At 43.7% G+C, this 17,491-nt stretch overlaps 1 protein-coding gene across 3 annotated transcripts in view; it reads left to right on the forward strand.

Annotated features, from left to right (window-relative positions):
* Window positions 1–17,491, forward strand: part of LGALS3BP (galectin 3 binding protein) — a 150,624-nt gene that overhangs the window by 95,831 nt on the left and 37,302 nt on the right. For all 3 annotated transcript variants that reach the window (XM_086931072.1, XM_086931073.1, XM_086931074.1), the window contains exon 5: window positions 7,398–7,665. In XM_086931072.1, the coding sequence (XP_086787198.1) occupies window positions 7,398–7,665 (268 nt within the window). The remainder of the gene's footprint in view (window positions 1–7,397; window positions 7,666–17,491) is intronic.

The following is a 17,491-nucleotide window of genomic DNA, read 5'->3' on the forward strand; positions in this document are numbered from 1 at the left end:
TCCAATGGGTCTCGCACTTTACTATCCTCACTAGTGTATACAGCGATCATAATCCCCTTGTCATAAACCTGGGTGGAACATTACTAGCAAAACGACAGTCACGCATTGATCATGGCACGCTAAGGTGCGTAAATGGCAGGCGTCGCATCAGATGGTCAATGATAAATCAAGATACCCTGTACACTAAAATAACCAGCGCATGTGAAGAGGAGCTGTCTGTTTGCCTATCGTCTGACTCAACCCCCTCGAATATTTTGTCCAGGTTTGAGGGGCTGGTCACCAAAATTGGCTCCATGCTCACAGCGCCAACAAAGGGACATAGTGAGAACAATTCCAAATGGTTTGACCATAATTGCTCAAAGGCAAGTAGGGAGCTGAAACAGGCCTTAAAAACTAAACCCAGAGATCGTGACCTGATAAAAAACTCCGCTTGGCCTATAGGAAAGCAATAGCTATTAGAAAAAAGGAAATTAAGGCCAACGTCATTGAATCCCTTTTAGACCCATCAGTGTTGGGGAATAGCAGCAAGTTTTGGCAAATAATTAACAAACCTTTGTTTGATAATCCAAACGACACAGCCCTTGGAACAAACATCCCAGAGGGGGAGTGGGTGTCCCATTTTAGCACAATTTTTAAGAGTAATGAGCTTCGGGAAGACTATGATCTTTTAACTTCAACTGCGTCTCCACTATGCTTTACAGTACAAGAGACTGTCAGGGGAATACAGGGTCTAACCATCAACAAGGCCCCGGGTCCGGATGGATTGCCGCCGGACCTGTTTAAGTCCAGCATCCCTTTCTGGGCTCCGGTTCTCACGGCTGTAATCAATGCAGCGGTGACAACTGGATGCCCAAGAATCTGGGGTCTCTCGACTATAGTCCCCATTTTTAAGAAGGGCGATCGCAGTAGCCCGTTATGTTACAGGCCAATCTCTTTATTAAATTCAGTAGTTAAAGTGGTGGGGGGTGTAATTCTTAACAGGTTATCTACTTGGGCTAAAGATAATAACATCCTTTCACCCATACAATACGGGTTCAGACCAGGCCACTCGACCATTACGCAGTGTTTGAACCTATACCTTATCCTTAGCAAATACACACTGGCGAGACAAGGCACTGTCTACATGGCATTTATGGACCTGTCATCCGCTTTTGACTGTGTAGACAGAAGCCTATTATGGGCTACTTTGCTGAGAATGGGTGTAGAGAGGAACCTTGTCAACTTCCTCGCTGATCTGCATACAGATACAAGAGCGAACGTCCGTTACTCCCAAGACCTTAATGTAACGGACGAATTTAAAATAAACCGGGGTGTCCGACAAGGCTGCATCTTGGCCCCATTTTTATTCAACCTGTATATTAACGAACTGGAGGAATTCCTTCTAAACGTAGAAGCAGATTACCCCTTAGTTGAGCGCAAAGGGGTACCTGTATTACTCTACGCCGACGATGCTGTTCTTATTTCTAGAACAGCAATCGGTCTCCAGAAACTATTAAATTCCTTCTACAAATTCATGGAGTCACGTGGCTTAAACATAAATAACTCCAAGTCCTACGTTATGAAAGCAGGGAAGGGCGTTCCAAAAACTGTCTATTTTAGTATAAATGGGGAGAAAATTCCATCAACCAACTCCTTCTCTTACCTCGGGGTCCTGCTAGACCACAAGTTATCATGGGGCCCAGCAATCACTAAGAAGAAGGGTGAAACAACAAGGGTCAATGCGGCCATCCTTGGCCTTGCAAAAAAAATCGGCAATTGCCCGACGGCCGCATTGCTTAAACTGTATCAGGCAAAAAGCGTTGCTGTTGCCTGCTATGGGAGTGAGCTCTGGGGCTATCGTAAGATTAAAGACCTAGAGGTTACAGAAAATAACTTCCTAAAAAAGATTCTGAGACTGCCCAGGGGCATTGGGAACTACTCGGTACATGAGGAGCTGGGGATCCCCTTCTTAGGCGACAGAATAGCAGCAAGCCCTGTCATATGCTGGCTGAATTGCTGGCTGAACAACGACATCCCATTAACACATGCCCTACTGAAAGAAGCCTTACAGCTAGATGGGAGGTTTAAAGTACCATGGGTGAAGTACATAAAGGACAGCCTAACGGCAATTGAGCGACAGGATCTGTTCCATGCCCCAAACTCAATCACAAAATCTGACGTGAGCTTGGTTAAGAATGCTATATTACTGTTAAGATGTACCGACAGAGAAGAGGTCGAGACACAGAAGGTCAGTGTTAGGAAACACCTATTATTAAAAACATGCTTGCAAATGGAACCTTACCTGACTTGGCCGATGTCCAGTTATGAACGGTTTCTGTTAACAAGGTTCCGCTTTGACCTCTATCACCTTCTATTGGCAGTCCCAAGTGGGGCTCAACGGGGCGAAGTGTTGCCAGCTTGTGGCTGCGACGGAAAGTCTCCTCAAGATCTGGCACACTTCCTTTTTATCTGCCCCTACTACTCCACCCCACGGAAATTATACCTTAAACCGTGCCTTAAAAAATTGAGTTTCAGACAATTTAAACCTGCACTTTATTACTTACAACTACTGAATAGCGATTGCACTTTATTTGTATGTAACTTTTTTAAAAAAGCCATTTGCTTTAGGAAAAGCATGGATGGCTAACCACGATGCTAAAATTTTAGGTGCTTTTTAAGATTACAGCTATTTATATTTTTAACCATATACTTCCCATGCTCATACTGTTTGATATATTGTACTGTATACTGTGTCATTATTTGTCATCTGAAATGAATTGTTTGTAATGTTTTAAATGTGTGCTTATAAATTGTACTTTTATGATTGTAAAACCTACAATCGAATAAAGATTTTGAAAAATGAAAAATGAAAAATAGTCCCCCAACCAAGATGGCGCCCTTAATCGGCAGCCCCAGATTCCCTCACCCAAGATGGCGGCCAAAACGCCGCGAAACGATCAGAGTCGGTGCCTGACTGCCCTAATCCTGCCAAGTGCAGGTGAGCCAACAATTAATGTGCAAGTAAGACTACTGCTAAATAATGTGTGCAACTACCTTTCACTGTAAAGTAGCGTTGCTTGTTTAAAATGTTTAAATCTAACTTTGTATGTGTGTGGATGGCTGTATACACATAGACATACATATACACACACACATGCATACAGATTGAAACATTTTAAGGAAACATGCATGCACCCGCTCTTTATAATTGGCCTTTATTGGTCCTATCAGTTTTATTTGTGGGCCCAGTGTGTGCCCCTCTCCCTAAATTTCACTTCTACATAAGCAGGCAGGAAAAAAGTGTCAGAATGGCACTCTGAAGCTGACATCTTTGAGGCAAACAGACTGGCTGTGAATGAATATCTTTCCCATGGCAGATCTGGGCTGGGGGCGAGGCTCTGCCACTAGAAACCCAGAAGAAGTTCACCCACCTGCAGTTGAGGCAGGGTGAAACAAAGGTTTGGAAGGCCCAGAGCCCTGATATCTCATAGCCAGGTACACATGCACACTAAATTACACTGAATAAATGCATGCAAAGGAAAACTCCACACGTGAATGACTGAGACCACAGCAGTTTAATTGGAGAAAGTTATGTTGCAGGTTGATTAATCAATCAATCAATCAATCAGAGTACTTGTAAAGCACGCTACTTACCTGTGAGGGTCTCAAGGCGCTATGGGGAGGGGGGGGTGCTGCTACTGCTTGAACAGCCAGGTCTTGAGGAGTCTTCTGAAGGCGAGTAGTTCTTGGGTCTGCCATATGTGGGTAGGGAGGGTGTTCCTAGTCTTGGCGGCGAGGTAGGAGAAGGATCTGCCGCTGGAGGTCGTTCGTTGGATGCGGGGGACAGCGACGAGGGCGAGGCTGGCGGAGCAGAGCTGGCGGGTGGGGATGTAGAAGCTGAGTCTGCTGTTCAGGTAGGCTGGTCCGGCTTTGTGGAGTGCTTTGTGTGCGTGGGTGAGGAGCTTGAAGGTGACCCTCTTGTGGACGGGAAGCCAGTGTAGGTCTCTCAGGTGGGGGGTGATGTGCCTGCGGCGGGGGGACGTTGACGATCAGTCGGGCGGAGGCGTTTTGAATGCGTACAGTAATCGATTTAGTACAGTAATCACAAACCAGTCTAAGAGTAAGAAGTAGGGTGGGTTTTGCCAGGGCACGAGTCAGGGGTACACGGCGTCCACCCACTATTTTCAGAGGGTGGACGCCGTCTACCCTGGTAAGAAGTTAGACCCCACAGAAATATGTTGAACTTGTCCAAGTATAATTTTGAGACACCGGGATACGTTCAGCAGCTCCTGCCCGTTGTCTGCTGTTCATCACCGGCAGCAACGTGGAGGCAGCAATGAGGCTTTTTTTCTCCTCCAGCTAGGCCGATGATAAAGGCAGAAGTTAAGGGGCCATCAGGCCTCCTTTTGATTGAGTATCGGACTGGAGGCATCCTGGAATCTCACAAATGCAAATGCACCGGCGAAGAAACAAAAGCACACAGTTTGTTATCTCTCCACAGGTACTTACGAGATGCATACTTTTTACTTTGTTGCATATAAGTGCATGCACTGTAAGAATGTCAGATGGGTTGGTCTGTCTCAGTATTCGCACAAATAACAATTTAAATAGCACTATTCTATTTCTTATATAGCGCTGCTAATCCAATGCAGTGTCAGAGCGCTTTACATAACACACACATTACACATTGACATTAAATCATGTAAGTGTGTAAATCAATGTACAAGATGTATTACATGAGTCAGTGATGGTTATAAGGTTGTAGGGGTCACATGTCTGTCATAGCTCACTGTGCTATATTAGAAGGATTACAATTTATTGACTGCAAGGAACAAACAATCTGTGTTCAAAGCAGTAATCCACTTACCTATCTACATAAAATAAAAATCTGTGATCTGCATGTTACATGATATGCTTTGCAGGAGACAACTTAAAAAAAAGGTTTTTTTATTGCATTTCCAGTTGGTACATGTTATAACATACACATATCAGAGCATCACTTCCAGTGAGGTCACTTCCTGTGATGCCACGTGGAATGGCAGGCTTCGTGACCTCATGTGCTTTGATGGCCACATCATGATGTCACTTTCATACTGCCTAACTTGGTCAGTCCCCCTACTTATGTTTTTTAGGATTTGTGCCCTGGGTTTTGCGCTGCTGACCCTCCCAAAGAGGATGCCCCTTGCAGCCCCAGGGTGTTTAAGCAGGTGTTTGCCCCGGAAGTGACTTGCTTGATACCTCCATCTAAGGCTCAAGCATCTCCCCCTCTAGCCCCGAGGTTGCAGGCTGGCAGGGGAATGCTGCACTAAGCAGCTGCCTGCAAAATGTTCCTCCTGCGTGCAAAGCAGGCAGCAACACTTACCGCATTCTACGGCCCGCAAAACTTTAAATGTCTGTCTTCATGTCAAGCTCGGTCTTTGTTCTCATCTATTGATTCTTCCTTTGTTTCTATATAATGCTTCAATTGTGTTTTTTACTCTAAGTTTAAGCCTCCTTTCTCTCATAACTCTTCATTAGTCCTCTCCTGTTTTTGTACCCCTGGGCAGAGTTGGGAATAGAATGAGTAGGAGATGTAGGGGTCCTTGTCAGGAGGAAATAGGAAGGCTATACTAACTTTCTGGATGCGCGTGCTTTTAGCATTATTTGCGGGGAAATGGTCAGAGTGGATAGGCTTAGTTGATGATCCTTTCTGAAGAGAATGGGCCCAAGTAACAAAGCCATTTTCACTTAACAGTATGTTTGTGCCGGAAAATGGCTTCATTTACACCAGTCAGGAATTTACAGGATTTCTGCCTAATGCGGATTTCTCATTGACGAGAGTAGAGAAATCAGCAATAGTAATCACCACTGAAAGGGCGGGGAGCCGGTGTATTAAGGTGTGTTTGCATGAAAGTTGTGAACACCCCCAAGCTGGTGCTTTTGTTTGCATTCACACAAATCTGACCCTTTCCCACCCTGGAAGGGCTGGCCCAGGAAATTCCTGGGAAGAGGGTCAAATAACCTACAAAAGAGAATTGGCAGTGGGGGAAAGTGTATTCCATATGGAGAAAAAAGGAAAAAACAATCAAATGAACCTCAGGCTGCATTTCACCACAGCGGAATTGAACACTATACAATTCCACATAAGCCAAATGGTAGCCCAGGCAGTGTGCCACATAACATTCCCAGTAGAAAGCCTGGAAGCTTGAACCTGGAATAGCTTTTTAGGCGTACCACTGGGAATGTTTGTGAATTCCCAAAAATAGTACATGTGCACGCAGGGCCAGAGCTAGGCATGGGCAGAGTGGGCAACTTCTAGGGCCTCACACTAAGCCCACCAGCATGGGGGCCCACACCAGTGCAACACATAATGGGTCGTCTTGTACCCCTGTCAATCAAACTGAAAGAAAGGAGTCTCCTTGCAATTGGGCCCATGGGAGGGGAGCCTCTCCCTCGGCCTCCCAGGTATGGTATGGGTGGGCCTAGGGGAGGGGGACACTTCCTCTTGTCCCAATTGCAAGGAGACACATTTTGCAAGTTTGTCCTGCATTTAGGTTCCTGCCTGGCTGCCCATTCAAAGACACTGCAGGAGGCCCTTTGTCCAGCACTTTAGCGCCCCCATGGTTTTAACTTTTGTCCCACAAACAGTTTTCACACACTCAGCCCGATGGGAGCTGTGAAAGAGGTGCTTGTAAGTGACTGAGAGAAGGAGGGGAGTCTGCACAAAGCAGCTTCTGGAGCCCTGAAGTGTCATTTATGTAAATTAGAGGGGCCTCACACATTCCCTTTCTGCCCGGGGCCCTGAAAATCCTAGAACTGGCCCTGTTTGCAACTGTTCTTAGTAATACTAGTACGGGGACTGCTTTAGTACTTTAACTCCATTGGGATGTGCAGAGTGGATGGTCTCGGGTCCTCATCTGCGTTCTATGTTTCTCAAACCATCTGTCTGCACTTTCTTACTGCAAATGATTCTTAACCTGTCTGTCCAGGCGCAATTTAGCAACTGCCTATGTACACTGTCAGACTACGGACACCGGTCTGTAACATTCACCATAACATAAGTAATGCATGGTTTAAGACAATCCTTGGATAAAAGAAAAGAAAGAGAAAACAAAGATTAGGAACTATAAGATCCCTGTTGGACAGTCTATCCATTTCCCTCCAGGCAAGTCAAAGACCTTGGACAGTGTTAGCGCAGCCACATTGCCTCATGCCAGTATGAGTACGCCAGGGATTCTGTTCTTCAAATCACTGCCATATGTGCACTTGGCTCGCCCCATACAAATAAACACTGCGAGTCCCACATTAACTGATTTGCTAAATGGCAGCAATAGATTTGTTATGTGGTGCTCTACTAATGTCACGCAATGTGGTAATCCTGGTTGTAATTCAGCAGCACCAAACTTGCTTATCGCTGAATGTTTTGTTTCCATCCATAGATTGGGCCAAAGACTCCCAGACCTACGAGCTGGATCATTCCATGGAATTCTCTGAGGTCTTGAACAATCTTTACAACAGCAAGCGCGACTGTGATCTGAACATCACAGTGGTGACCCCTGGGGACGAATCAGCACCACAGACATTCTGCCTTAACAAGCTTATACTGTCACTGAACATAGAGGCTAAATTTCTGCTGAAGGCGGCGGCAAACAACTATACCATGAGCATTGACGCTGAGTGTCTCCCCTATGTGGACAGCTTCCTCAGGTAAGATCAGAATAGCATCTGCAGTTCTCTGGGTTTTGGGTTGTTGGCACTGAAATTAGTGCTTGCAGCAACCAGGGGATGCAAAACATTGTGGGGATTATTTCGATTTCAGGGAAGTGGGAGCTGTGCCATAAATTGGAAGAGCTTCCATCCTACTGAGGTCAAATTTCTCCCACCTCATTTATAGGTGGGGAACCACCAGGGTTTGAACTGTGCAATTACTTGAGACTCTGCTCTTGGACAAACGACCTGATAGTGTGTCAGCCAAAGGATAGCTAGGTCATACTGACACAGATCGGATAGCCCAGGTTCGCCATCCAAGGATTTGGAAGCTTTTTCTGATAGTAGATCCTGATCCAGAAAGAGCGCCTTTGTAATTTGGTGTTAGTCTATACAGTAGTTTTGGAGTCATTTAAATAACCAATTTATGAGTATGTAGAGACGCTGAGGGTCCGCGGATACGACAGATATCACACTGAGATCTGATTGGCTGCCACTACTTCAACCATGAAGTGGTGGCAGCCATCTTAAGACTCAGCCCGAGTCCTAAGAAAAAAGGCAAAAGAAAAAAAACAAAAGGGGACAGGGTAGGAATACTCTGACCCCCTAGGCCTGGCAGTGGGATCCCACAGGGACCACCCCGCCTGGGGCCAAAAATCTTTTCTATTTTAAATCTTGTCACAAATTTATGAATCCTGTGCTTTTATTAAAAGCTCAGTATAATCTTGCACATTCCACAAGGAAAGATAACTAGAAAAGCAAAAATTGCATGATCTAATGCCTCGCCATAACAAGGGACATTTGCAATAATCCCCTTCATCACCATTCCACTTGCATAAAGCCATCCTCTATTTTGAGGTATGCATTAAGGATCATCAGAAGCTGAATTGGCGTCAATTAAAGGTCATCAAAAAGAAAGTTATTTTGTTCTTGGTATTCCAAACTGTGGTTCTCATTGATTGGACTAAAAGTCCATGGAATCCTAAGGCTAGTTTGTGGCAGGTGTAGACGTAGATACACATGCTGTGCATACTCCTGCCATATACTGTTGGGTTTTGGATGTGTGCAAGTTGCTGTTCTTTGAAAAAGTCCTTCAAGACACGAGTTATGGTAAATACACCCATTACTGGTAATGTGCATGGGCATCAGCTCCATTTTTAGATAGTTTTTTCTCCACCATAAGGTTAGATGTGTTCCTTAAAGTCTCTTCAGCGGTCAAACAACTTCAACACCATTTTCAGGGCCTAGCCCCTTCAGGTCTCCGCCCATTCTTCAGCACCAGATTCTACCCAAAATGTCTAGCGAAGTACCCAAAGCCAGACATCCACTAGGTATGCAACCTCTCTCTGTCCCCAGATCACCAGGAAGCCTCCTGTCTGCATACCTTACATTCAGGAACATGAAAGCTCTTCAGTACTGTTAAAAATGTTACATCGGGTAGACCTTGATGGTCGCAACACCAGCCGGAGGATACTCTGGAGCTGTCTGAAGAATAGAAGACCGAAGGGGGAACCGCAGCCAGATGCTTCAGGCACAGAGGCTCAAGAGTTGGAGATAGAGGAGGACTTGGGTTCCAACATCAAAGTGGACAATTCCCCACCTTTGCAGCGTCCATCGTCAAAAAAGGCTGCAGTCAGTACTATCATCCCTCCTCCCACCTCTCGACACCATCTGGAAGCCGAGCATCGCCCTCGAAATGGTTGAGCATCAAACCCACAGGCAAGCCAGGAGGCCTCTGGTTCACCACTGCCACAAAGCCATGGTCGGCACTGAGAATCCAAGTCGTCCCAACGCATGCACATTCCTCTGCATCAAAGCCTGGCTTTAAGCCATGCCCTTGTACTTCGGGTGGATTGTTGGCTCTGGCATCGAAGACACCATCGGAGTCGAAGACCTCTGAGCTGAAATCCAGCTTGGTACCGACCGGACAATGCCCATGCTTGGAGCGAAGAAAGCCGACTTCCAGGACAATATCCTGTACAACCTCGGAGAATCAGGAACAGGTTCACTGACAGAATAGTGAGCTAGAAAATATTGTGATATAGAAATGTTGCGTCAAAAATATCGATCACAAAAATATCGCTGCCCTATACTTATAATGGCAAGTACAAAAATATTGAAAAAATATCGAATTTACACTAATATCAATAAAATATATACAATAATAGGATTTTTTAATAAATATATACATATATATATATACATATATATATATATATATATATATATATATATATATATATATATATATATATATATATATATATATATATATATATATGCGTGTGTGTGTGTGTTCCATATGCAAAATCAGGCTACCTTCGCAGCACAAATTGAAGCTCAGCCAAACGAGAGAGTCAAGTGGATTTATTCAAGAAGGCAGCTCAGTAATAGCAGCATGACGCATGTTTTAACCATACTCGGTTTTAATCATTTGCATGAGAGGAGCAGATAGCTCTTAATTTAAATACACTACATTTGAAAACAGTGAAGAAGGACAATGATATGCAGTTCTCTGCTTTTAATATATGTGTTTATATATATATATCTATAGTCTCAGACATATGTGTGTAAACCAAAGAATTGTTTCTCTCTCAACAAACGAGATACTACAGGTGGAAAATTATACATGGGGGAGACATCCCTTAAGGACAAGAACCCTCACTCACCCGAAGGTGACATGCTTCATCATATGGGTCCTCCTTACCAGTGTGGAAAACCTAGTCACCACTGGGAGCTACTACTTCGAGATTTTAAAGAAGGAGCTCAGAGATGTTTTTTTTGGTAAGGGACAGGATGGTAATCCCATACGTGAGCAGATGAGTGTAGTGAGGTGTGCAGCGCTGTGTGAAAGAGTAGTGAGGTGAAAATAAAACTATCTAAGTGGAAACACGTATAATTTTATTGATGTGTTCCACTTGACAGGATTAAAAAGGAACAGCACAGTGGTATGGATATAGAACCACTGTCACTTAATGGTCGACATGTTTCAGCCTATTGATCTACAAAAGGGTATCGGCGGCTTTCTTCAGGACCAGATTGAATATGTGCTAATGCTGCTGCTAATATGTGAGAACTACTAATAGAATAAAGAAAATATTTTTACAACACCGGTATTCCTGTATTTTCTTTTGTTTGTCAGGTCATACCCAGGTCTATAAAATAAAGCACAAATAGCAAAAGAGAGAGAGAGAGAGAGAGATACATACAATTTGTTAGGTTTTAACACATGTAATACTAAGCATAGTAAGTACATCTGTCACTGATTGCTAGTGTAATAATGCTTACAACTAGTTGGGACTTACCCTCAATAGTAGGAAAATCCTGCCTCACCTCTACCTGGCTGGCTGCTCTGGAAGGAGGCCCCGCGCTGGAGGGAAAAATAAGGGTGTCTAGAAGGTACACCATATTTACTTCTAAATACATAATGCTATAACAAACAGGAGGACCTGAGAAACTCCCAGGCACACTGTGTTGCTGCCCTAAGATATAATATATATATATTTTTTTTAAGTTATATATATATCTATATGCATGCAGGGCATTCTTAAGAGAAACTATAGAAGGTAAACCATTAATAAAGTCTTAACATAGAGTTAACTAAGAGTTAACTAAGACAAGTGACCCAAACTATAGGAGGTAAACCACTAACAAAGTCGTAACATAGAGTTAACTAAGGGTTAACTAGGACAAGTGACCCAATCTAAGTATTCCATCACCTTACGAGGTGTCTAGAAAGGTCATAGGATGATCGAAAAGCTATGGCTCTTACCTATCCATCGGTACCTCAATGCCCAATAGAGCTCGCCCCGGGAGGTACCGAACGGGAGGGAGACTACTCCTTAAATAGTGCATAAAAGATTGCCTGCAGCTGTGTGCAAAAGGGGGACCTGTAGAAAATAGCCGTCTTAATGCGCGCCTGTGAGAAGCTGCGCATGCGTAGGGGAGTAATGTTAGAACCCCGCGCATGCGTGTTAGTCCAAAAGTCAGACGATAGTCTGTATATACATGTGCTAATGAAATAGATTTGCGCATGCTCTATGGCCGGACAAGTGAAAAAACAATTGGGCGATTGAAGGCTGAAAGCATTAATGATATAATGCCTTCTGATAGAAAAGGACCCACGAGTGGCCGTCAACAGTGTTACACTTTCAATAAATGGAAATAAAAATAAAGTGTAAACTCTCTAGTCCGTGGATAATAGTTTAAATATACGAGCGCTGGGGAATCAATTCCCACATGTTTTATGGCCGGTCAGGTAGCTGAACAGTGGGGCATTTGAACACTGAAAGGATTATTGGTATTTTACCTTATGATGGAAATGACCCACGAAAAAATCATCGGCAGTGTGGCACTGTCATGAATGGAGATTGAAGGAAATACCCGCATAAGGTGAAAACTCTATAGTTGGAGAATTATCAACTTAGAAGCACGTCAGGGATGCTCAATTGGATTGAATCTCAGCCTAAGGCAACTGTGAACCATTATCCACCTTTGTGGATTCATTCCTTCGCCCAATGGTATCACAAATGCCGACCTTCATCCAAGATACCAAGCACCTTCTCTCAGAGATTCAAGAGTTACCATTTGACATAGAAAAGGATTGGCTAGTATCTTTTGATGTGGAATCCCTCTACACTTGTATTCCACAAGAACAGACATTGACTACCATCAAATCGATGCTGGGAAAACTTGTTTGGGAAAGTATAACACCCATTGACTTTGTGATGTTCTGTGCCAGGAAAGTACTTAAAGAATTTTTTTTTTAAGTTTGAGGACCAATTGTACTTACAAATCTCTGGTACTTGTATGGGCAGTGTTTGTGCCCCCAGCCTGACCAATCTCTATGTCCACAAAGTTGAGCAGGAGACCATATTAACACCTAGCAATCCGTTCTTCAGCCATCTATGTACCTGGAAAAGGTAGATAGACGACATCTTCGTCATCTGGCGGGGCGATGAAGAGACCCTCAAATTGTTCCATGAATGGTTAAATCAACAGGATGACTTCTTAAGATTTACTCTAGAATTTTCCAGATCTAGCCTACCGTTTCTGGATTTACTAATCAAACCAAACAATGGAGCGCTAGTGACAGAACTTTACAGAAAACCCACTTCGTGCAATTCCCTTTTACCCTTCCAAAGCTATCATCCACGAGCCCTTCGTGAAAACTTGCATTTCGGGCAGTTTTTACGGATAAGACGTAACTGTACCGAACTGGCAGAATATGAGAAACATGCCCAAGCACTGTCACTGGACCTCAAAGTAAAGAAATACCCTACTAAATTAATTCGAAACTCCAAGAAAAGAGCAGCGAACAATAATAGAGAAGCATTACTGGAAAGAAACACTACTAGAATTGCAAACGAGAGAATCACGTTTGTTAACACCTTCTCTAGCTTCTCTAATTCTGTGAAAAAGAGCATTAACAAACACTGGGGGGTTTTAAACCTAGGTAAAAACAACGTTCCATGTCCGCTGTTTGCTTTCAAACGCAGTTCCAACCTCCGAGACAAATTGGTACATACCCGACCACATGGTATTAACCTCTTGGCTGCTAATGACAAGGGTAACTCGTCATGGACTTTCCATTGATTTCAATGGAAATTATATGATCAGAATAATAATGCCTTAGCAGCCAAGAGGTTAAGAACAGACCACACTGTGGAATTTGCCCCAGGTAGTAGGCCATTTTCCATGTGGAACTTGTTCAGTATGTCCTCAAACTGAGAAAACTCTTGAAATAGATATAGGCACACTACGCCCTTGGAAAATTGTAAAACATACTAATTGTAATAGTGACCGGCTGATCTATTTGATATGGTGTCCCTGCCAACTACGGTATGTGGGCATGACCACTAGAAAAATCAAGATCCGCATCCAGGAGCACAAGAGTACAATTAGATGTGGCAAACGGTCAACCAAATTGACTAATCATTTCATTGATAAAGGTCATGTGGACACTGATCTACACTGGGTGGTATTAGAAAAATCTTGGATCCCCCCGCACTTCACAGACCCCACGAAATTTCTGTTCCGTAAAGAACAACAGTGGGTGTATAAATTGAAAACAGATATCCTGGGCCTTAAAGATGACATACTCAGGACATCTATCTAAATGGCTCCCTATATGCCCATTTATACTGAACACAATTTTCTACATTTGTATATGTAATTACATTCAACCAAACATTCCGGTCTCTGTTCACTCCTTTGAGTATACACAGTCTTGCACTTTATGTATAGGTCTGAGAGTCATGAGCTGTGAGTCATGAGCTTATTGTAGTTCTCTCTGGCTCCTATTTAAGCATGGGCGGAAAATCCGTTACGCTCGCGGATTTTCGGTAAATTCGCAATCCGCGAGATCCGCGAATTTCCCGCAAAATCCGCAAATTCGCACGCAGCGGATTTTTTTTCTTGGTGATACAATTTTGCTGCGTGCGGTGTAAGTTCGCAATTGCGAACTGGTACAAAACCCTCGCGAACTGGCAGAAATCCTTGCGAACTGGCAGAAATGCTAGCGAACACAAAAAAAAGCATTCAGCAGGTTCAAAAGTTCAAACTCATCATTAGTAACCATTCCCTGTAGTGCTTCCTGACAAGGGCCCCTCCAGAGTTCAGTTGCTAGTTGCAACAATTATATGACCCTGCTCTGACCCTCACAGCAGGCTCATAGAATAGCCACAAGTAGGCCACAAAGGTCCTGGAAAAAAAAATTGCACTGCAACAGAAAGCAAATTACAGATAAGGAAGCAGGTGCCAGACTGGAATTTTAAAACAGTGACACATTAATAAATCAACCCCAAATTAATTCATGTCAGTTGAAGCAGGCAGGTGTGCTTGCTTTCCCACCTCATAATCTACAGTGATGATGAACCAGAGGGTGGCATTGATGCACCAGAGGATGGCATGGGTGAAACAGAGGGTGGCAGGGGTGAAACAGAGGGTTCTGGGAACCTGTGATGATGAACCAGACGTAGAAACAACATAATCGTGACCGTTGCGAGCCGACATGTAAGTTCGCAATTGCGAACTGGTACAAAACCCTCGCGAACTGGCAGAAATCCTTGCGAACTGGCAGAAATCCTTGCGAACACAAAAAAAAAAATCCGCAAATTTGCGAGAATTCGCGGATTTTGCGGATTGCGAGTTGGCAAATTCGCAAAAGTTGCGAACGCCAGATTCGCAAAATTCGCCCATGCTTACTCCTATTCATATTATCAGAGCATCTCTGATGTGGCTATTAAAACCTATATGTCCCTACTAAACTCAGTATATAGCTGTCTTCATTGATTTATATATGTAAACAACATTGAACCTAACCTTCTGGTCTCCGATCACTCTTTGTTGTACACTCAGCCTTGCACACAATAGATCCATAAATCATGAGCTCATCACAGTTGCCTTAGGCTGAGATTCAATCCAATTGAGCATCCCTGACGTGCTTCTAAGTTGATAACTCTCCAACTATAGAGTTTTCACTTTATGCGGGTATTTCCTTCAATCTCCATTCATGACAGTGCCACACTGCCGACGATTTTTTCGTGGGTCATTTCCATCATAAGGTAAAATACCACTAATCCTTTCAGTGTTCAAATGCCCCACTGTTCAGCTACCTGACCGGCCATAAAACATGTGGGAATCGATTCCCCAGCACTCGTATATTTAAACTATTATCCACAGACTAGAGAGTTTACACTTTATTTTTATTTCCATTTATTGAAAGTATAACACTGTTGACGGCCACTCGTGGGTCCTTTTCCATCAGAAGGCATTATATCATTAATGCTTTAAGCCTTCAATCGCCCGATCGTTTTTTCAATTGTCCGGCCATAGAGCATGCGCAAATCTATTTCATTAGCGCATGTATATACAGACTATCGTCTGACTTTTGGACTAACACGCATGCATGGGGTTCTAACATTACTCCCCTACGCATGCGCAGCTTCTCACAGGCGCGCATTAAGACGGCTATTTTCTACAGGTCCCCCTTTTGCACACAGCTGCAGGCAATCTTTTATGCACTATTTAAGGAGTAGTCTCCCTCCCGTTCGGTACCTCCCGGGGCGAGCTCTATTGGGCATTGAGGTACCGATGGATAGGTAAGAGCCATAGTTTTTCGATCATCCTATGACCTTTCTAGACACCTCGTAAGGTGATGGAATACTTAGATTGGGTCACTTGTCCTAGTTAACCCTTAGTTAACTCTATGTTAGTGGTTTACCTCCTATAGTTTGGGTCACTTGTCTTAGTTAACTCTATGTTAAGACTTTATTAATGGTTTACCTTCTATAGTTTCTCTTAAGAATGCCCTGCATGCATATAGATATATATAACTTTAAAAAATATATATATTATATCTTGGGGCAGCAACACAGTGTGCCTGGGAGTTTCTCAGGTCTTCCTGTTTGTTATAGCATTTTGTATTTAGAAGTAAATATGGTGTACCTTCTAGACACCTTTATTTTTCCCTGCAGCGTGGGGCCTCCTTCCAGAGCAGCCAGCCAGGTAGAGGTGAGGCAGGATTTTCCTACTATTGAGGGTAAGTCCCAACTAGTTGTAAGCATTATTACACTAGCAATCAGTGACAGATGTACTTACTATGCTTAGTATTACAAATGTTAAAACCTTAACAAATTGAATGTGTCTCTCTCTCTCTCTCTCTTTTGCTACTTGTGCTTTATTTTAGAGACCTGGGTATGACCTGACAAACAAAAGAAAATACAGGAATACCGGTGTTGTAAAAATATTTTCTTTATTCTATTATTAGTTATCACATATTAGCAGCAGCATTAGCACATATTCAATCTGGTCCTGAAGAAAGCCGTCAATACCCTTTTGTAGATCAATAGGCTGAAACATGTCGACCATTAAGTGACAGTGGTTCTATATCCATACCACTGTGCTGTTCCTTTTTAATCCTGTCAAGTGGAAAACATCAATAAAATTATACGTGTTTCCACTTAGATAGTTTTATTTTCACCTCACTACTCTTTCACACAGCGCTGCACACCTCACTACACTCATCTGCTCACATATGGGATTAACATCCTGTCCCTTACCAAAAAAAAACATCTCTGAGCTCCTTCTTCAACATCTCGAAGTAGTAGCTCCCAGTGGTGACTAGGTTTTCCACACTGGTAAGGAGGACCCATATTATTATTATTATTATTATTGGACATTTATTAAGCGCCTGGTTACGCCACTGGCGTGTCCCCGCGCTATGACAAGTAGAGTGACTGTCCCCTCTCCTCCCAACCAAGCTATCTACTGAAAAGGTGCGTTTTAAGTTTTTTTCTAAACTGGATTTCGGAGTGTTCAAGCCGAAGTTCCAGCGGAAGATTATTCCAGCACTTGGGAGCAAGGTATCTGAAGGATCTGCCTCCCATACGAGCTTTAAATATTCTTGGAACTTTTAACAGCCCGGTCTGCGAGGACCGAAGACTGCGTGCAGGCTCGTAATGGGCTACTAGGCTCTGGAGCGGAAGAGGTGCTTTGCCATTCAAGATACGATGGCAGGTGGCAAGGGCCTTAAACTCCACTCTCCTCTCGATGGGGAGCCAATGGAGCGCCCGCAAGGCTGGTTTGGCGGATGCCCTCCTAGGGAGTCTGAGGACCAGCCGCGCTGCCGCGTTTTGAAGAACCTGCAGGCGGCCGATGACCCTGCCTGTGGCCCCCAGATAGAGCAGGTTCCCATAATCAAGTCGGGAGGTGACCAAGGCATGCACCAGTGTCTGACGAGCAGAAATGGGAAGCAGATCTAATACTTTCCTAAGAGCTCTCAGAACACTGAAGCAAACCCCCGCCACCCGACCGACATGTGGGC

The sequence above is a fragment of the Lissotriton vulgaris genome, chromosome 7 (assembly GCF_964263255.1).
Source record: "Lissotriton vulgaris chromosome 7, aLisVul1.2, whole genome shotgun sequence".
NCBI classification, from domain to species: domain Eukaryota; kingdom Metazoa; phylum Chordata; class Amphibia; order Caudata; family Salamandridae; genus Lissotriton; species Lissotriton vulgaris.